The sequence below is a fragment of the Ruditapes philippinarum genome, unplaced genomic scaffold, assembly GCF_026571515.1.
Source record: "Ruditapes philippinarum isolate M1 unplaced genomic scaffold, ASM2657151v2 ctg2340_1_1_1_1, whole genome shotgun sequence".
In the NCBI taxonomy this organism is placed as follows: domain Eukaryota; kingdom Metazoa; phylum Mollusca; class Bivalvia; order Venerida; family Veneridae; genus Ruditapes; species Ruditapes philippinarum.
In genome coordinates this window covers 174,551-196,652 of record NW_026866290.1, presented here as the reverse complement: position 1 = coordinate 196,652, position 22,102 = coordinate 174,551, and the positions used below count along the sequence as shown (strand labels likewise).

At 30.6% G+C, this 22,102-nt stretch overlaps 2 protein-coding genes across 2 annotated transcripts; both read right to left on the bottom strand.

Annotated features, from left to right (window-relative positions):
• Nucleotides 1–8: 8 nt before the first annotated feature.
• Nucleotides 9–2,692, bottom strand: LOC132732014 (N-acetylglucosamine-1-phosphotransferase subunits alpha/beta-like; the record flags this gene model as incomplete). The annotated part of the gene is made up of 4 exons (XM_060718351.1): nt 2,553–2,692; nt 2,005–2,176; nt 960–1,130; nt 9–58 (listed from the first exon to the last, which is right to left on the bottom strand). Coding segments are annotated over exons 1-4 (413 nt in total), but the record flags the coding sequence as incomplete, so codon positions are not given.
• An 8,131-nt stretch (nt 2,693–10,823) lies between these two features.
• LOC132732013 (uncharacterized) lies at nt 10,824–20,194 on the bottom strand. The gene is made up of 6 exons (XM_060718349.1): nt 19,287–20,194; nt 16,585–17,812; nt 14,255–14,424; nt 13,075–13,272; nt 11,374–11,571; nt 10,824–11,048 (listed from the first exon to the last, which is right to left on the bottom strand). Exons 2-6 carry the CDS (start codon nt 17,807–17,809, stop codon nt 10,824–10,826), a joined length of 2,016 nt encoding a protein of 671 aa, XP_060574332.1. The 5' UTR covers nt 17,810–17,812; nt 19,287–20,194.
• Between the last annotated feature and the right edge of the window lie 1,908 nt (nt 20,195–22,102).

Below are 22,102 nucleotides of genomic sequence, written 5' to 3'. Positions count from 1 at the left end.
TTCAGCACTTGTTACACTTGTCAATGTATTCGGGAACTCTTTCAGCACCAAATCTTATCTGTTGACAGGTGAAGAAATAGGCCGTATTAATTATGTTTATACATGTATAGTTATATTTACTACATGTATATTGTAACCCTATCAAAACAAAATCATTCAACTGTTTGCTTAAATATTACAGCAGAGCTTTTTGTCCCGTATTTACATAAACTATTCATGTATGTAAAATAACATATACATGCTATGTAACAACTCTTTCGAAAATTAACCTTAAGGTTATAAGAAACAAATGGTTTCACTATTGATCAATTATATACAAAAATAGAGAATTCGTGGTTGATGTCGGGATGAAGAAGGTTTATCCGGTGATTAGAACTGAGAAAGTGTATCTTTGCGGGCTTTAGCGAGCCAAGTCTAACCGGATAAGCCTTCTCATATAATATAATAAATAATGTAACATTTTCTTGTTCTTGTCTTTCATCAAAACAACGCTTTTTCTTGACTGTTTTTTGTTCTTTTATTAAAGAATAGGCTGTAAAATGTTATAATTATGTTAGCACAAACTCACAAACTAAGTTTTAAGTCCATGATAATAAAGTTTGTGTTTGTCTGTTATTTTTTCTATCAAAACATAAACAAGAATCGTATTAAAACTTTATAGAAATGTATGCCCAGTTTATATTCAGCTGAAACTTTAGTTAAAGTAATGTTACAGTATCATGAAAGCAAGTTTTGACAATACATGTTAAGCTACAATAACAACTTGTATGCAATATATGACGTCAATAGCGTTTGTTATGAAATATACAAGAGGAAAGGCTTCTATCACAGTTTCTGTGGAATAACCCTTAACAAAAGGTTAACAAATTCAAAAACGACGAGAGGGCTATGGCAATAGCTCCATCTTCAGTATTTTTAAAATGGATCTTAAAGTGTCAGACAGAAAAAAAAGAACTTACTTTAAAACCTGTTTCTTTGGAATAAAAATCTTCGAGTTCAACTGTTTGGGCAAAGAAAAAGTCATCATTCATGTAAAGAAAGCTCTTAGACAATCCTGGTATACGGTGAATATGAGTCTCAATAGCCTGTGCATTAAACGTTGGTAAATGGCTTATATTTCGAAAAATATCCTGCAAAATAGAAATCAATGGTAAGAAAGACGAACGTTACAAAAAACTTTAAAAACAAACCACAATACAAGACAATGCACATTTTGAAAAAAGGGTGACCTCCACATTCCCTCCAATTATAGACCTATATCATTTATGAGCTGTATTGGGAACGTCATGGAAAAATTATATTTAAACATACAATACATTCATAATTCGAAATATAACTGTTGTTAATTAAACGATTTTGCTGAATTCCCCAATCTTTTATTTTTATTTTCTGATAAATTATCAAAATTATTAATCGTAAAGGCATATTATGCTTCAGAAATGCTTTTATTTTTTGTTTTTTAAAAGCTTTCTTATTTTGGTATACTTTTTTAGTATCATTTATCGTAGTATTCAGTTAGACATATTCATCTTCTTTTTTCATTTGTTACTGTTTGTCAATAAGATCGGTTATAGTCAATAAGTATTTTGTGTTATGTATGGCAGACAAAATACTACATTGTTAACATTTTACTATTTTAATGAAAATAATAACACATTTTTTGCTGCTATATTCAGGTAACAAACATCATACACTGTCTAAAACTATTATTTAAACATGAAAACAAATCCTTGTTTTCTCCTTCTAAATAAGTAAATATGTATTGATTTCTGAGGCATAATGTGCCTTTATTAATTCTAAATGGTATCTAACGCTGTCAACGAATATGGCGATGATTAAATATCAAACTGGGGATACTGGGCGTGAAAGAAATTGTTTCAATTATATCCTATGACACTATTAAATTGAACCTGGAATGGGGTCCCTTTAAGCATAAAGTTTTAACCGAAATTGAATTAAGTAAAATTTTTAAACTTGCGGAAAATTTGCAGTAAATCATCTTACCGAATGTTTCACAATGGAGACTTTATGGTACCCGGTGTTTAACCAGTTTGGTACCTGGCCATTTGTAACAATATATACATGGTTGATCCAATCGGCATACTTCTCTACTGATCGTAAAGCATATCTCAAATTTCCCCAATCTCGGAATCGTTTTGCTGTTAACTCGGTTCCTCTGATGTAAAGATATTTATAAGACATAAATAAATAATAAAAAAAATAAAACTTTAAAATGAAATAAATAAAAATATAATAAAACAAGAAAAAAACCCAATAATAACAACAACAAGAACAACAACAATAATAACAACAACAACAATAAAATGTAATAAAATCTTTTAAAAAACTGCTGCAATAAACATGTTAATTCTCTTTAAGTGCATTTTTTATCTAACATTAATTTTTGGTTATGAATGTTCCTTTCTTTATTATTATGTATTACTACCAGTATCTTAAGTTCAACAACAACAACAACAACTACGAAATGGATAAAAACGTCGTAAATAAATATACTTATTATGAATCAAAGGCAAAAATCAAGTTTTACTTACTCCGGTAAATAATGTAACATTGTATCGATTAGTTTTGGATCGCTTCCATTCACCCATGTAAAAACAAGATCAACCGGTTCTGAAAAACTAAAATCAAATTATTGTTATATAAGCATTTTAACTCTGAAAAATATATGAAATTATTATGTAAAAATAATGATATGCGAGAAAACTTTATTTATAAGTATAAAGGTCGCATTTATTGAATGTACCGGATTTCATTTTACAGCAAGTGAAGCATTTTGATACATTTCCATGTTTTTGAACTTTGGGCGGTTAGCATTAGCCAATTCATGTTATTAAGATATAATGAAAACAACAACAACAATGCGATAAAAGACCCCAAACATTCAAAACGACACCATCACAAGAACAACATTGGTCAACAACGGTCGGCGACTTCCCTGGTGAAGAAAATATAGAAAAATGGTGATCCTCTGAAGCATTAATCACAACAAAATAACATAAAATTTGCAGACTCGGTTTGATTGAGTTTGTACATGAGGGATAATGAAAAAAGCCAACATCCCGCACGCTGCCTAGCATCGGCTTGAAGCCGAATTTTACAGACTAACGTTGCGTTACATGTGTACCTACTTTTCTGAAAGAGACATCCAATACTAAAAAGAGATAGTATATGGCCGTTTAATTTATGTCTTTGATGAGACCTGGAATCAATATTTGAGAATTTACATACCTGATACATCTCTTGTCCTCCCGAATCTTTAAGTCCATGAAACCAAGTCCACCATTTTCAAATACCTGATGAAAAGAGCATTTAAACTATATATAATATTTCTGTTTCAAAATAATAATATGAAGAATAAACAATAACACGTGGTCTTTTCATTCAGTCTTTTATTCATCAATTCTCTGGATGATCTTTTATTTCATAGTATTGTTAGCGCACAGTTTGAAGTGTGTTTTAAAACGCCCTGAGTATCACATGCCTCGAACCCTGGGTAACGCAAACTTGGGATGGCGCGTTAAAATAAGAACAACTTGTAATGCAGACCAGCTGCCGATATAATGACTAATGCCAAGGCGAGTGGTCCTACAAAGTAGGCTTTGAGTCGACGAGGATTAGGTGCTAGGGCCACTAGCACGGATAGACGGCTGGAACGGCAGGCCTTTTTCTGGCACCAACTGCGCTTGTAAGGGCTACTTTTTCATATTGTCTCAGATTACTGTCTCATTGACCGCCGTACAGTGACCTACTTTTGGCTAAAAATTCATATCTTTGGCTAATACTCTATGGAAATTGCATGGAGGTAAATTATCACCACTTTATGCTACAAAATTAACCCTTTAAGACATGAGTGGTGACATGTTCGGGGTCCGTACTCGACAGCGAAAGCTGCATTTTTGCCCTTACAGGCGAATGAACCCTCATTAAGCATACATTACACACACACATGCTATGAAATCAAGAGCTAAGATCATTTCATATGTTACTGCTACTTAAGTCTAATATATTGTTTTCTTAAAAAAAAGTGTTGATCTATGTAGATCACTATTTCTTATTTATTTATTTATATAGTTATTTATTTATTTATTTATTTATAAATATTTATTTATTTATAAATATTTATTTATTTATTTATTTATATTGATGTTTTTCAATACTGTCATTCTTAAATGTATTTCAAAATGCTATTCTTTGTAAGTATTTGTGATATCTTGGCTATCCTTTATATATTTGTAAAGGCATTTTGTATGTCGATAAGCCAATAAATCTGAAACTGAAACTGCAATCTTTACTCAAGATGATAAAGTCCACATATTAAATGAATTGAAAGGATTTATCTGTTTTGTTGACATCAGTGTAATGTTCTTCTGGATGTGTCCTTAAGATAACCAATTAAGTAAATAAAGTAGCACATGTTTCTTACAAATTTAGTCCTCAGCAATGTGAAACTTGCATTGTTATCTTTAATTGTTATCATATTCTTACATGGTTTACAGTTTCAAGTTAATCGACAAAATTGCCAAAAGAAAGAAGATGAAGAAAACTATTATAATAATAATAATAACCCTGCGTGTCTTCGGGAAGATAACATCGTTTTTATTATAACATAGGCGTTAATATCAAAATTAGTCCCATATGAAACTGTTGATTTAAGTCTGAATCTAAGTGTTCTTCCTTAGTAAGAAACTAACAATCAAATCAATCCTCAAAAGAATGAACGTTTAATAAAGCGTCTATATTATTGTTATAAAGATATTTGACAGTCAATATGGTCCTATATTTAATGTGGTTTGCATATATATACATATATATATATATATATATCCCTATTCGCTAGGAGAGGGTTATATTTCCATACGACCGTTTATATACGGTCATATAACCTATCGGGAATATTTATAACGTCTTTATAATACAGGAAACTTCCTTTCTTGAGAGAATCAAAGTGGCATTGCTTCATTAAATGATGGGAGACGTGTATAGATTTATACAATCGTCACGATTTTCCAATGAAAAGAGACATTACAAACGTGCAGTATTATTAAAAGATTCTCTATACGCAACCTTGGGCTTTATCTATTTCTAACATCATATTTTTAATATTAAAATGAATTGATCCATCATAAAATAAGGACTTTTATAGCACAGATAGTTATGTTGAAAGTATCTAGTAGCCAGCATATATGGCAACAAAATATGAAAGAATTATGTTTGGATATTATTCGTAAGTGTGAGATAAATGATCCGATATTACATATTTCACAAACTTAATTGTTGTAGAACAAAATATTACATGATTTTTTTTGGTTTTATATCATAATTATGATGCTCAAATTAAGATTTTATCAATATTGTAAGTTCCAAAAAGCATTATTTGTAAAGATATAACCGAATTTAAATTTCATGTTAATAAAGGGATGTAATTAGAACTTTATTTTTTATAAAGTCTAGTCAATTTTTTCAATAAGAAATAAATGCATATATTTTTATGATTAAATATAATGTGGAAAAAATATCTGCAGTACATATTTCAAATATGCTTCGATGTTTGAAAATTGTTTAGAAGCATAATTACATGTGATACATATATAAAATTTCACTTAAGTGTTGTTAGTAATTGCAGTATCCTTCAAAAAATAAAATGACTAATACTCTTCTGGAGGACTCGCCCATATGGGCAACCGGTTGCGAGTATAAATAAACGCAAAAACACACATAAGTGATGTAACAACCTTAATTACAACATACCGATTTAATTACTTAGAATCTTATAAAAAGCTTTTTTCAATAAATATTCTATAATAATATCCTGGCCCCGTGTTCACAAAGATTTAAGTATCAGGATCAAGATCAGGATCAAATTTAAAAACTGAAATATTCTCCATTATTTATCCTTAGAGATTAATTTTACAGTAATAACTTGATAAAACTGGACCTGAATTAGCATGTTTATGAAATTTTAGAATTAATTTATTGTTAATTTTACAAGATATGGGTATTTTACAGTTGATCCAAATTTTGATCGTGATCCTAAAATTGATCCTCATTTTGATCCGATTATTTTTGTATTTGTTTTGTCTTTTGTCGATTTTATCCCAAAATAGGTTTGTTTCTTTGCAAATAAGAAATTATTTATATTTCAAATTTTACCATTTAATTCTAGCATAATACGATCAGTGTTAGTTTATAAAACAATGAAAATAAAATCAGGATCAACTGATCCTGATCTTTTCTTTGTGAACACGGGGCCAGATGATACATTTACAATTTCGTTTTTATCCATATTTTATCCACATTTGAAATGTTTTTTCTATGAAAATTGTGCCACTTGAAGAGCTATCCACTTTAATATGTTCATGTATTTGTATCCTGTAGTAATTACTTTGAAATAGCTAATAATGTTTAGCAAAATATTCTAATAGTTTTATTTGTGTCTATTTTATTTATGTTAATGCTTTATTGTATTAAAAACTTAATCGTTTACGTTAAGAAAATATGAGATTTTTATGAAGAACTAGAATGAAGATTACTTGCCTCATAAGATTTATCCAGGACGATATTTAATTCAAACTGATCGTTTAAAGCATATAAATCACATTTAAGATTTTGTTTTGCTATGAAATACAACATGGCACGTCGATATTTACCAAAACTTTCATTTAAAACATATTAACCACAAACAAGATTTTCTTTTGCTATGAAATACCACGTGGCACGACGATTTTAACCAAAAATTGTTCAATTAAAACATATAACCCACAATTAAGATTTTGTTTTTGCTATTCAATATCACGTGGCACGACGATATTTACCAAAATTGTTCATTTAAAACATATAAACCACAATTAAGATTTTGTTTTGCTATAAAATACTACGTGGCAAGTACCTTTAAATCCTAACTGATCACTTTAGCACATAAACAACAACAATGCAATTGGTTTTTGCTGTTGTTGTCGTTTTTATATTTACCAAAACTGCTCACTTTAGCACATAACAGTTTTTGTTGTTGTTGTTGTTTTTGCTAGAAAATACCACATGTCACGTCGATATTACGAAATACCACCAATAAATGAAATGTATGTTGTCTCTATTCCAAATGCTGCCGTACACGTTGCTCAACTTTGCCCACCATTTTGTGTGGTGTTGATAGTTTACTCCCCGGATAACAGCAGTAAGCCACACTGAATATTCACCAGAACACATTTCAGCCACTGCATCGTTCCTAGACGGCTGTCTAGTTGCAAAGAATTGGTAACTTCTGTACATGCCAGGGCAGAGGTACATTGCGAATGACGTTAGAAGGTTATGAAGACAAAATTCATTGTTTCCTTCATATTAAAATGCACTGTTTACTATGTATAATAAACTCCAAATAATATCGCGTGTATATCTACCTGTGTTTCAATTTGTGATGTGATAATCTTCGATGAAGCATTACATGTGCGGTATGTTATTACATTATATGTAAAATATATAACTATGTTTTATGCAAAATATATAAAATTTTGGGTTATAAACACTTTTTTATATACAAAGTATATAAAATCTGATATCAAAATCATCATTGACTTAACTAAATTTAATTATACACACCTGTGTTTTTGTTAAGCGCCCTGTATAATAACAGCAAGCAAGAAAACAAATAAACAAACACAATTTCCTTACATATGATATTTTATAAATAATTCTCATTTTTTTTCTAGTACATCTAAACAGAAAACACCGTCGATGCGAGGTCTCCTAGATAATTACCGTACTACTTATCTGATCTACGCATGCGCCAACAATATCAAATTCACTGATGATATTTGTCCATATTTACTGTCTTTCAATCATGTTTTTCAATTTACCGTTTTGGGCGTTCATAAAGGTCTTTGTTTAAAGCTTACATCAACCAGTGTGACCCAGAAAATAATTAGGTTAAAAGGAGCATGTAATTTTGCATTTTTTGCGTATATTTGACCAATATATTTATAGTATATATTTTGATTATCACATTATCTTTATAAATAAGAAATTTATGATTCGACTGCAGCCTATATATAGATTATAATAACGTCACGATTATCCAATGAAAAACGACGTTACAAATGTGCACTATCATAAATATGAACGTAATTAAGTATTATGATTCATGTGTGTCATTAAGGTGCCGAAACAGCTTAAACATCATTTAACTTATACATTTGAACATGAAAGTTGAAATCGTAATAAAAGATTTCTGGTTTTGATAAGAAAATTTTATCAATATTATTATAATGAGTTCGCTGTTTATTTAAATGATACAAACAGATACAATCGCAAAAATACACCGCCAAAGCAGGTCGTATATATTGATATTAATATTATAAGAATACATTCATCATTATTTTATGAATACTAGTAAATAATTTAATGGTATAAAGCTACATCTAATGAAATATCAATAAAATTCATCAACGGCATTTTTTTTCATAATCTCATGGCCGATCCTCGGAAAAGTTGCAAAGATAGAATGCCTTTGTTATTAAACAGTAATGAATATTATACGTAAAAAGAATAATAAATTATCCTAAACAAGATATTATTATGCTATTTAAAGTTGGTTAATAATCGTTTAGCAATGTTTTCGTGCATGTGCCATTCGCCGAAGTATATCTTTTTATCATGCACAAGTATGTTATTTTTTAAGTTTTCAATACAGAATGAAATGTTAGCGATGCTTGCATTACAATGAAATGATAATTATTTCTTGTATTTGTTAAGAAAATACTCATTTTGTTACAACTGATATTAAATCATAGCATATTGATATTGATGATTTTTCAAAGAAGAACAACTTTATTCAAGGTGTCCTTTTTTGTTTACCATTTGACTTTATAAATTTTGTAATCATTTACAAATTCACCTAAAATTGAAAGAACTATCCTCATTCCATTAGAACTATCTTTTACATTTTATTTTATAGTGACAAAAGTATCCTTTACATTGTATCATAGAACTATCTTTAAATTTTTATTTTAGAATGGAAAGAACTATCCTTTACATGTTTTTAATGGTTAGAACTGACCTTTACATTTTATTTTAGAATGAGCAATGAGATTCACCGATTTCATTTTGTAATTTTAAGATGACCAATGAAAATTCTTTTTATATTAATTCCTTCCCTGTTAATTTTACTGGAAGTCAAACCGATAACAGACGGACTTCGTTTTATAGGAGTGGACTTTTTAGTATTTAACTATATTCATGTAAGGAAAGCCTACAACCTCCCAGGACAGGGCCAACTTTGACTCAAGGGCTTTTATTTTAAAAAGATTGATAGAGATCTACTAGATGATGTTTCATGTTCTAATCTGAATGGCTTCAGAGGAGAATTTATAATATACATGTACATATATGGAAAACTCATGTTGACTATTTAAAGTGTATTTTAATTAAATTCAAGACTAGACTAAAGTATGGCAAATTCAAATAAATTTGATATACTAATACTTTTGTTGTTTTTCATACATTTTGAAATTTTTGTTCACCTAGCTTTTAAATATTTGAAATATACATTGTTAAATGTTTTTGTGGTTAATGTATTATTTATTCAAAAGTTGTTGAATATCTATTTAACAGATATAAACATGCTGATGTTAGGTAGCCTACCTCCTTTATGTTTGCTATTTTTGTATGTACACCAGTTTACCCTGTGGTGACCTATATATCGGAATTCTCTGAAATAATACCGAGACAACTACTAAGTCCCGCTCTTTTATTTTCTAATGCACGAATGATCCATATACATAGAACTTGTTTAAACATTGTGGTAAGTAAATTGTGCTATATACTTTTTACTTATATACTATACATATTACAAATATACATAAATTGGAAAATTAAAACCTGACATTATTAATTCTAATAACCAAAAGTCAATTAAGGATATAAGGCAGTTATTTGATATTTCTTTATGAGATTAAAAAGTGAAATATTTGGTATGGTATATAATTTTCATATAAGGTTCCAATGTTCTTTTTCGGTGGTCATTTTATTTCGAAAAACAAAAATACAAATAAAATCAGACGAAAACAAGAAAATGGATAAAATTAGCCGAAAACAAAAATGGATAAAATGAGCCAAAAACAAAAATGGACAAAATCACCCGAACACAAAAATGGATAAAATCAGCCGAAAACAAAAATGGATAAAATAAGCCGAAATCATCAGCCGAAAACAAAAATAGATAAAATCAGCCGAACACAAAAATGGATAAAATCAGCAGACGACTTTAATAGCAGTCGCCAAAAATGTTCGCGGAAAGAAACAGTCTCCAAGATAGAGAGTACGTCTTGTAACTATTTTAGATTTAGGTTTTAATTTTTTCCAGTTTCCGTGAATACAATATAGCTGTTTTGATGGCAAAGATTTTTTAATACTTGTCTAAATGTTTGAATGATATTTTATGATAATAGATGTTATCCGGAACTCTGCAAATGTGGGTTTTTCCATGCGAATCCCTCGGTACAAACAAACTTGTAACGTTTTACATCTTCACTGTACACTATCGGTCACAATAGATAAGTCAATATGTTATGCTTAATTTCAGGGCTCAAACTGTAAAAGTGTATTTCTACCCTCGGATTAGCTGGAGAAAAACCCAACTATTCTTTATTCTGCAGTAAGTCTATTAGACGATTCTCTTCGTTCTTTGCATCTATCGCTATTTAGTGTTTATTGTAATTGATAAAATGTCGCCTTGTGTTTCATAGTTCCATAAGAAGTCTTAAACATTTTTTCTAGGATGCCATTTCAATTACATGTCAAACAATGGCTTTTTAATGTTTTTGTCGTTCATATATCTCCTCTTCAGTGACCATTGTGGTAGAACTATGTTGAGTATCTGTATCTCTTGGAGATTCCTGTGTTAAATGTAATGATGTATCAGCAGAACCTGGACAATATACCGCCGGAACATTAGATTGAACAAAAGTTGGTAGACATTTGTTCGGATGGTTGACATCTGATTCCACTGTCTTGTTTTTGGTCAGTCTTTCAGCGTCCTGCAAAATCAACCAATATTTCCTTTTAATAATCTTTGTTTTAAATCGATTATATTGTATCATCAATAATATTGTTATAAAATATGTTGTAATTAAAAAAATGTATCTATAGCACGCTTAATCCCGTATATATGACATCATAACTTGAACTTCATAATCATTTCTCTGAGCTTTATACAGAAATATAAGCTGAAATATTGCTTTATTATAAACTGGCAAAATGGTTTTCTTTTTTCATTTGAAACAATTTATTTTCTTTTTTATACAATAAAAGACATATTGTATTGTCATGATACAACACTATTATAATATTCAAGCATATCACCTCTTCTTTGATCATTGTGGCAGAGTTATGTTGAATATCTGTATCTCTTGGATACTCCTGTGTTGAACGTAATGATTTATCAACAGAACTTGGACAATATACCGCCGGAACATTAGATTGAACAAAAGTTGGAAGACATTTGTTCGGATGGTTGACATCTGATTCCACTGTCTTGGTTTTGGTCAGTCTTTCAGCGTCCTGCAAAAGCAACCAATATTTCCTTTTAATAATCTTAAAGTTTGTTTTAAATCGATTATATTGTATCTTCAGTAATATAAAATTTGTTGTTACTAAAAGTGTATCTATAATTTAAAAACGGTCTCTGCTATCTAGGTCAAAGGTCAATGTCACACTTAGAGGTCATTTAAAATGGCTTGTCTGGAGCAAAACTTCTACATACACTATACCTTGGCACAAATGTTCACTATTATAAGGCAGAGTGTAGTGTGCTAGATTTAGGTCACTGTGACCAAGGTCAAGGTCACATATAGGGGTCAAAGTTCAGATAAAAATATGAAAATGTGCATTTGGACCATTTAGTCATCATTTATTGAGGGATTGAAACACAAATGGTCATTATCATTGCTACGGGTGTGAAACATGTAAATAAGGTATATATATGCAAGGTCAGTGTTACTAAAGATGAAAAAATATAGAGATTATGTCCACAAATATGGTGGGATTCTAATGAAACTTCATAGAAATGTTAACCACTATTAGAAGCAGTGTCATGCGTAAGAATCATATCTCTAGGCCAAAGATCAAGGTCAGACTTAGAGGTCATGTAAAAGGTTATCCGGAGTTAATCTTAGATTTCAATATAACATGGCACACATGTTCACCATTGTAAGGCAGAGTGTCACTTTCAAATTTTGGTCCCTGCCGCCAAGGCCAGTGTCACACATGGGAACAAAATTCAGATAAAAGTACGAAAATGTGAATTTATTCATCATTTATTGAGGGATTTAAATACAAATGGCCATTATCATGACTACGGGTGTGAAACATGTAACTTAGGTCATTATATGCAAGGTCAAGGTCACTTAAAATATAAATTTTGGCCAGATTTATGTCTCCTACACATTTGGAGCGATTCTAATGTTTACCGCCATGAGCAGCATGTCATGTGCATGAACTAGGTAGCTAGATCAAAAGTCAAGGTCACAGTTACGGGTCATTTAAAAACGCTTCCCGGAACCAAAACTTCTACATGTACAACGTTTCTACTTATTAACATTTTATGAATATATTTCATGTATATTTAAATATAACTATTTTATAAAACATATCATAAGAAGAGTGAAACATTTTGAAGACCCCCAGCCTTGACTGACTGTGAGCATCACTTCAGCTTAATTCAAACATATTCCTATTGTTTCCTGAAAAGAAAGTACGCTTCAGTCTAAGGTTATCCCTTGTATCATCTGGATTCATTTCAATTACAAGATAATAAATCGACCAATGTATAGAAAAATGGTAGGTGTGTGGGGGTTTAGGAGCTTCGTTCTTTACTCAAAACTGAAAATGTATAAGGGATCTTTTTCCTTCGCTTGCTTTAAAACGATTTCTTTTGCTTGCTCGCTAAAAAAAAAATGAATTTTTAAAAACAAAGTTTTTTTGTCTGCATAGTTCGATAATATTTTTTCTGTAAAAATTAGTAGAACAAAAAATCAATTTTGTAAGGTATCAGTATGTTATCACCTCTTCATTGACCGTTGTGGTAGAGCAATGTTGAGTATCTGTATCACTTTGAGACCCCTGTGTTAAATGTAATGATGTATCAACAGAACTTGGACAGCATACCGCCGGAACATTAGACTGAACGGAAGTTGGTGGACGATTCTTCGGATGGTAGATTTCTGATTCCACTATCTGGTTTTTAGCCCGTCTTTCGGCGTCCTGCAAAATCAACCAATATTTTCTGTCAATAATCTTTGTATAAAATCAATTACATAGTATCAATGATATTATTATAAAGTATGTTGTTATTAGAAGTGTATCTGTAAAACACTACCTCCTGTATATTAGATAGCATAATTTGAACTTCATAATTATTTCAAGGAACTGTATACATAATTATGAGACGGAGTACATTTGCCCTTAAAAAGGTTTTGATTTGCACTTTCCAGTACCGTCCATGAACAGGCTCAATTAAACCGAGCCTGCAACAATTATCAATATTGCTGTGTTGGGTTTTCTTTAGGGATTCTGTTTTTCTCTATTTGATTGTATTTAATTGTAAGCCGGCAAATTGTTTATAATGACTTTTACTTCACACTTGAATATTGCTTACACAACAAAGACATACAATCACTATCATGATATATAGAGGATATTCAAGTTTTTTTTCTAGAAATACAGGATTAATTTTCATCAAGTGGTATCAAAATATATATTTCACGAGTGAAGTATGACCATTTTCATATCACAAGATTAAACTAAATCCTGTATAAAAAGAACTTGAATTTTCTGTTTATTATATACTTTTTCTCTTTTATCACCATACATTCTTGAGAATTCTTCTTTAATTTTGTGTATTAGCTGAATTAAGAATTAAGTAGTCCGGCAAGTTACCAGTGAAAATACGGAAAATATGTTTCACTGCAGTGAAAACAAATTTTTAACAGTGAAAATAAGGAAACTGAAAATACGCATTTTGTTTCATCAATATTGCTCAATATTTCATTTATAAGTATATAATAAAATGACTTTTTGAGCTCAGTATGTATTTTTATGAATAAATTGTGCGACAATGTCTTTCCATTTTATATTATATAAATTTATTGTCAAACAAAATAAAATATTCCGACAATTGCACTCACTTTTGTTGGCAAATCTTATCATAAATACTATAAAAGATATAACGAAAGCATGGACATACATATCTGAGTATTGCCAAAGCCAGTTCTGGGTCATCTAAGGCTCTCTTCAAAGCAATTTCGGCTTCATCAGCGTCAAATCCCATATCTGCCAACTTCGAAACTTCCCTTTGGATTTTTTCTTTAAACCTTCTGTGCATTGTAGCATTCAATTTGTTAGTGTCATCTTGTTCTTCATAAAAAGATAAAATATAATTTCTAACTTATCTTTTATGCTGATATGTCTCTGTCAGAACAAAATGAATAAGATTTAAGTGTGTACTTAGCTGTAAATAGTCAATATAAAACTCGATTCGAGATCATTCCATTTGTTTTTACTTCAACACATTTATAACATAAAGCCGTTGCAGAATATATTAAAGACATAGAGGATATTGAATGAATGTAGGTTTAATACTAAATTTATTGAACGAGTTGAATAAAGTCATATTATGCGAGACTCTGGCGACCAAAATATAGTTTTATTTAAAGTGTTCAATAAATTTAGTATTGAATCTACACGAATATTATATTCTATTTAATTTTACTGCTATATCAGACAAATATATGTCATATTTTTTAAAAATAAATATGAAATATAAATATGAAAGTGGGCGGAGTCAAAACTCATATTTTTAAGGGACTTCTTCCGCCATTTTGTTTAAAAAATCTGATAGATACAAAACAACTTTTTGTTGAATTTTGCTTTGAAAACTATCTAGAATGATAGAAAATGGTCTAACTAAGAAAATAAATCCGAACACCAATATCTTTAATTCAGTTATTAACGCTGTACAGACGTTTAAACAATTGTTTACGTGACGCACAAGATAGCGCCAAATATCGCGTGCAAAACAAGACGCAATGATATATTACTGCGCGCTGTACAATTGCAGTTGCGTAGCAAGCAATAGGGTTCGTAACCATTTTTCCTTGATAGTTGAATTAAATAAAAAGGATTTTTTTTTTCGTTTTCGTGAAATATGGAATATATTTTCACTCAACATGATAAAATGCCACATATTTTCACTCGCCGTCCCGGCTCGTGAAAATATGTGGCATTTTATCATGTTTCGTGGAAATATATTCCATATTTCACTCAAACGAAAAAATATGCTCTTACTATTTATCACATATGTAACATAAGAACGGTAAACTTTTAACAAGAGTAATTTTTATTTGCCGCGCCCATAGTGTAATGTTAACATTAGCGCGCTTTAACGCTATGTTAGTAGCGCAAATGACGTTAAGTCAAAGTGTTATTACACTAAGTCTAGTGTAATATCGTCTAGTGATATATCGTTTTCGTATTTTCTAATCGCAGATTAGGAAATACAATGCTGACATTCAATCTCTGGCACAACACCTCACGACAAACCTAACAACAAGTAGTTCTCACTAGCGATGTAAAAGAAAGAATATTTTTTATTTTGTTTCAAGTATCCAAGAAATTACAACGCATTCAAAATTTAAAAGTAGCGTTGGCTTATTGAATTGTCAACAAATGCACAATCACAAATTTCGCGGACGTGTATCATTTTAATCATTGTCGATTTCCGAATGATCCTGACGGTATAACACAAATAAATCTGACTGTCGAGTAGTGGCATATATACATGTCAGACTGTTTTGGCGAGAAGGTTTTCGTTCAATGTTAAACACCAGGTTTATTGTGAACAAAATACCTCAAAATTTATAAGGATGACAAACCCTAAATGGAAATTCTTAATTTAGAATTATTTATTTTTATTCGGGTTTTCTTTTTTAACTTTCATGTGGTGCAGGGGAAACGCGCTAATTTAGGATGTGAGCGGTCTGGGGTTCAAATCCGAGTAGAGGCAACTATTTTCATTAATATGTTTTAAGTTTCTTTTTTATGAAAGTAACCACGATACTCAAGCATAAAGTGTGGATGTCATAAAAATGAACATAAATGATTTTTTGATGCAACTCTTGTCATGCAAAATTCCGTATGTATCAAACTCAAACGGTTATAGTAAAAATGTAAACGCAGTCGCTGCATCTCACATAAAAACATATACAGAAAAATACATACAGATATACAGTACAACTTTGATTGCAAAGATCAGAAAATACCAGAGAACTTGCAGCCCTTTGATTATTAAAATGACTTTATTGTACTTCTGCGCCGCAGTTTATGTGATAAAATACTATATAATAATGTGTACGAGAAAAGGTGACACACAGGCTTTATCTGACCGAGTCTTTAACATTTTCATTACTGTAGTATTTTTAGATTTATTTCAGACTTACATTTTATCTGTATATATTTTACTGAACTTATATTCTATGTTTGTATACAAATTAATAATTATACTGTATACAGCAATACCTTTATCTCTAATTTGTTTCAATTCCAGCACGAAATTTCTTACATATTCATGAAATGCATCAACCGTGTTGATACCTTGGGGCAAAATGCTCATTTTCTTCATGTCTGTCAGCATATTACTTCTTCTGATATTCTTGTATAGGGATATGTCTTTGTTTAACACAAGGTGCATATGCTTGTTAACAATACTAATAACATACCCTTGTTGATCACATACCATTAGATCTTCTATCACCAATTGAAAACAATGCCTTATTGATCTCTTTCCGGGTTCACATTTAATATCATGGTGAAAACACACCGATTTTAGCATATATGAAGTAAACGGATATACATTGTATACTTTGTCCTTGTATAATTTTGTTATATATTTTAAAAATATATAGATGGTTTTGTGTTCAGCTTTCATCACTGTCTTCATGTATTCAACCTCAGCTTCAGTGACAGTGATTTTAAAATCTGAATCGTTTCTAGTAAAAGCTCCAATCAGCAGTAGGGATTTACGACTCAGAACAAGTTCTGCAAAAACCGGACCTGCACAATCTTCTTTTTTAAAGCAGTCCTCTGTTCGAAAGTATCTTATTGCTGGGGATATATCAGTTGTTATTTCCTTGCCTTTGTATTTGAAACAGATGAGGACATTAGGTGAATTATAATCAACTTCTGTAAGCAAGAGGGATATATTGTTCACAATTGGTAAATCAATTTGACATGTGATTATCGGGTAACCTCCTTTTCCATTTTTCTTTGCATACTTAAAAAGTGCCTCAATAAAAACATGTCCGAATCGATTGTCACCTGACATTGGAAAATTTATTGGTTGAAAGCATTGTAAATGGCCACTTTGACAAAGCTGGCCACATCTAGACTTTAAATCATCGTCTTCAACTTTGACTTTTACTAATCCTTCGTGAACACTTGATTCCCCTAGATCTATTTTCAACAGACCTGGTTTGGAGAAGTCATCAATTACAGCTAAGTAATCAAACTCATTCGGTTCGATTATCTTTGTTCCCTCAGCATAACTACCCACTCCAATCAACTCTTTAACCTTAAACAGCGGATTTATTTCTTCAACTTCATCAAGCCAGGCCATTAGATAGAAATGAATTGTACTGCGAATACGCTCCGCTTCTTCAGATAATGTTTCTAACTGCACCGATGTGACCACACCCTTGACTAATTGTGCATAAACATCGTCCTCTTTTTCTGTTTTTGCCGACATTCTCTAAAAGTTAAAGTGCTTACATCATTAATTGTTGTTTAATAATATACTTTTTCCCAACCAAAATAAAAAAAAATAAATCATCACCGAAATTTCCAAGGACTATACCATTCTAAGCGCGATTCTATTGACGGAATAACTAGTATCCAAAGTATTGACGTGTTTTGGTACTTGATAAAACTCTAGTGTGAAGGTTTTTACCGATTTTTGGCAAACTATCATCGCCGTTTAAACAAAATTGAAACATACTCAATCCATTACTCTATCAAAAAGTCTAATGCTTCAAACTAGTTGCGCTCGGTCCTGTGATCAGTGGATGAAAGGTAATCAACCTAACCATTAAACTGTCTGCCGCTCTCCTTAAAAATTAATATCTTTAACACTTATTTCGTATTTTGAATGCAACCGTTCCGTTGGCAACGCTTAATTGAGTGTGACAAAATGTCTATTTGTGTTAAAGTTTTGTAAGCTTAACTATACATAAAAATGTGACAAAGTCTAATTAAAACTACATTTTAGCTCAGTTTAGCATTTGGGATGTTTTAGAATTACTTTTGTCTTTGTTGAATTTTGACTGATGAATTGACCTGAAAAGATTTCACGAAATTTAAATCACACAAGTCTTATAAATAGTGTATAAGACTCCTTAATTCAAATGTTTACCATTTCTTATTAGACGTTGAATTATGCTTAGGCCGATAAGGCCGATAATAGGGAGTTTTGACGCCAGTATGCATTGCTTGTTCGTGAATAGACTGATTAAAAGAGCCTGCAACATTTTCATTCAACCCGTTTTGGAATATCTCTAGGGCGCTATGCCAAAATGAAGACTATAAAAAAGTTCCTTTGTTGATGTACTAGGAGAAAATAATTAAACCAAATTTCGTTATTTTAATCATCCGATGCAAACGAATTTAACATTAAACGAATATGAGCAACATAACAAACTTGGTTTATGTCATTTTTAGAATTGTTAACATCTCTTTCTAAAATGTCACTTGCTGCAGAATACCACTAATCATTCAAGATATGTAAAACGTAAATCTATGTACACCAACATTTCATTTTATTTTCGGTATGAAAGTGTTAATATCGATCGTTAACGCTACTACCATTCATTTACCGAAGTATAAAATGTAAATGTTGTACTGAATAAACATGTATCATTTACATAGCCTCATTGTGGACTATTATGAATAAAAGAAAAGTAATGTCCCATTTTAACACGATTTTAATTTCTTAATATCACAACTATATTACTTTAACACCCAAGAATAAAATAAACTAGCCACGTACCATCAACTTTATTACTTGCAAACTTATCACATTAAAGAATTACAGTGATCACGTACCAGCTAACAAATTTTATTAAATATATGTTTTATTGTATAAAATGGTTATGTTTAAACCTAGAAAATTCCAATTAACATAAAGTCTTTAAATAAAAAAAAATATATATCAAAAATAAAGTACTTACGCAAGATCATCATAACCAGTGTTTCAGGTCTGTACATAACCATTGTATACACACAGGTCTCTAAAATATCGACCTGTGTGATACGACGCATTATTCATCCCAAATGAGGATAAAAATGACTCCGACATAAAGAAGTTCGCGTAGGGATGAAGATTTTATTTTATAAAACACAATATATCTTTTCAAGTGATAAAAATTGTTTATTGCTTCTTAGAGATCACTTTTTTCCAGATTTTAATATTGCAAGTGCAATTGATAGTTTGGCAGTGTTACTATTCATTCAAATATTTAAAACTTCTTTCACTTTCGGTTTTAAACTAATTATGGACGAAATACTATCACGCGTGTTGAATGAAATTGGGTTTATAAAACCACTAAAGTATTATCAGAAGGAGTGTTTGATGCACGTTTATATTTGTAGTAAATACCACAAGAGCGTTTAAATTAAATTGTTTTCGCTTTTACAATTTACAATTAAAACTTTTGTATTCAAGCCGCCGTGTTAAAAGTAAAGCGTTCCCTTCACACATGTCAGTAAGACATAACAGGAAGTTAACATTCGATGTGTGTATTTATTGAATCATAATGAGTAGGTTTGAATTTTGATTTGGTAGAACAGAATCGTTGTCATCACTTCCGAGTTTAAAAACGAAAATGTTTATATTTTACTGTAATTATAACCATTTTAAGTTGATTTTAAACATTGCAATAAAAATTATTGCAAATGAATCAGGCTTTCTTTTACAATAAAATTCCGTCAATACATGTGTTTCCTGGTAAATTTATAATAATCATTGCTTAACACTCTAGGCCTTTCTGAAAAGAAATAACTATGTTTGCCTTTGGTTTTTAATGTAGCTACGTCAGCACATTGTGTATTTTAATCAAAAGTTAAAAGTCTCAAAAAATAAAATAAACAAAACAAGCCAAATATTTATTAACGTCTCGTTTTCTTGCCATTTACTGTATATTCTGTAGGATACCTTACATAAAATTATCTAAACACTCAAAATGAGTCATGAGAGTTTACAAAAAAACCTAGAAAACAACATGTTAAATATACATACATGTACATATACATGTAAAATAGGATTGCACATGATTTGAAATATAGTATAATGTTTAAATAACTGATGTAAAGCGAGGTTTATGCGACTATCGACTTTGAAAGGAAATGTTTTATTTAACATGTTTAAAGTGGGTTTATGCCATCTAAGGGTATATAGTGAGTGCATAATAAGTTTACATTTTGCCTTAATTCATTTCTATTTTAAAACATACGTACTTTGCATGAACTAAACTTATCTAACGTGGCCTATTAAAAGTTAAAAATGTCTTTCCAAATTTGCCTATAACATAAATCTATAAAAAAGTAGGGCAGTATTTTTATATTGTAGGCATATTTATATTTTATTCCTACCATTTACCAATATCAACTGTTGGTCAAATTCATTATAACAGTATATCTTTTAAAATACACAGTATCAATTCATCTCAACTTGACAATGAAAATATATATATATTATATACGTGTAGATCTATTAAATATGAAAGAATCTTGTCTTCCGCAAAGTTTGTAAAGTTGGCACGGGTCTAAAGTATACATGAAAACTTTTATTGGACATAGATACTGTTAAAATAATATTAAACAAACTCTCTATATTTTTTAAGTTGTTATTAATGCTCGATAACACAAATACGTAGAGTTTTGACTAGGTGACTTGTTCATTTGATATAGAGCTTTAAGTATTGAAAATTCTACCAATTGGAACATTTTAATTATAGTTACATTAACTCAAGATAGAATGGGGACAGATTTGTGAAAGAAATACACAGTGCCACTTTAAAAAGGGGCTAAACTCCCGAATCAAACAGTAATAAGAATTGCATGTGGGCATTTTGTGCTTTGAGATGCTGTCGGGACGATTTAATTATCGGAATGTGTGTAAAAATTAAAATAGTAAATACACATTTGTTCCCCTAAATTGACAAGGGTTACAGCTTTAAAGTATGCAAATATTTCATTTTGGTGCGACTCGTCCAATGTTTCAGCTCCAAACGTAGAATGTAACCAATTTCAGGAATTTTTTCAAAATGGCTTTTAAATTTCATTTGGTTTAAAGATATCATGTACTTTAAATCGACCAGCATACAAAATATAAAAATACGGGAAGTTCGGTATGAATGCTATACATGTTATTTATCAATATCAAATTTAATATGTACTCGTATGATTTGTCTAAATTTTGCAGTCTAAGGTTCTTCTGTTAAAACATAAGCATACAATAGTTTATTTTAAAATAACCTATAGTTTTAAAAAAAACTGTTGAGTGGTTGCCATCACCAAGTATGGTGTCGCAATTTGATTTTGACTCATGTTTTCGTTATGTTTCCTATAGAGTCAACTTTTGGGTTAATGACATGGAAGGAATTAGGGATGTCCTCAATTTTGCTGGTCTTTTTAAAAGAAAAAGGTGAGCTATTAAGCGAGTAATCTTAAAATGATAACTAACAGAAGAGAAACTGTAAAAAATACCTAAAAAAGGAATGAAAAGGTACTAAGGATTTGCCATCGACAATCCGATTTTGGCTCATTGTTACATTAGACTTCTGTATAGAGTCTGATACCGGGTCTATGCGATGGTAGGATTTATATCTGTCCTCAATTTTAGCTCATGTCTTTTCTAAGAAAACATGTGAGCTATTGGAGTGATAAATATTAAACAGGAATCAAACAGAACTGAACGATACAAAACATTAGTGAGGATCTGCCATTGCCAAGTATGGTCCAGTGTTTTGATGTTTGATCATCATTA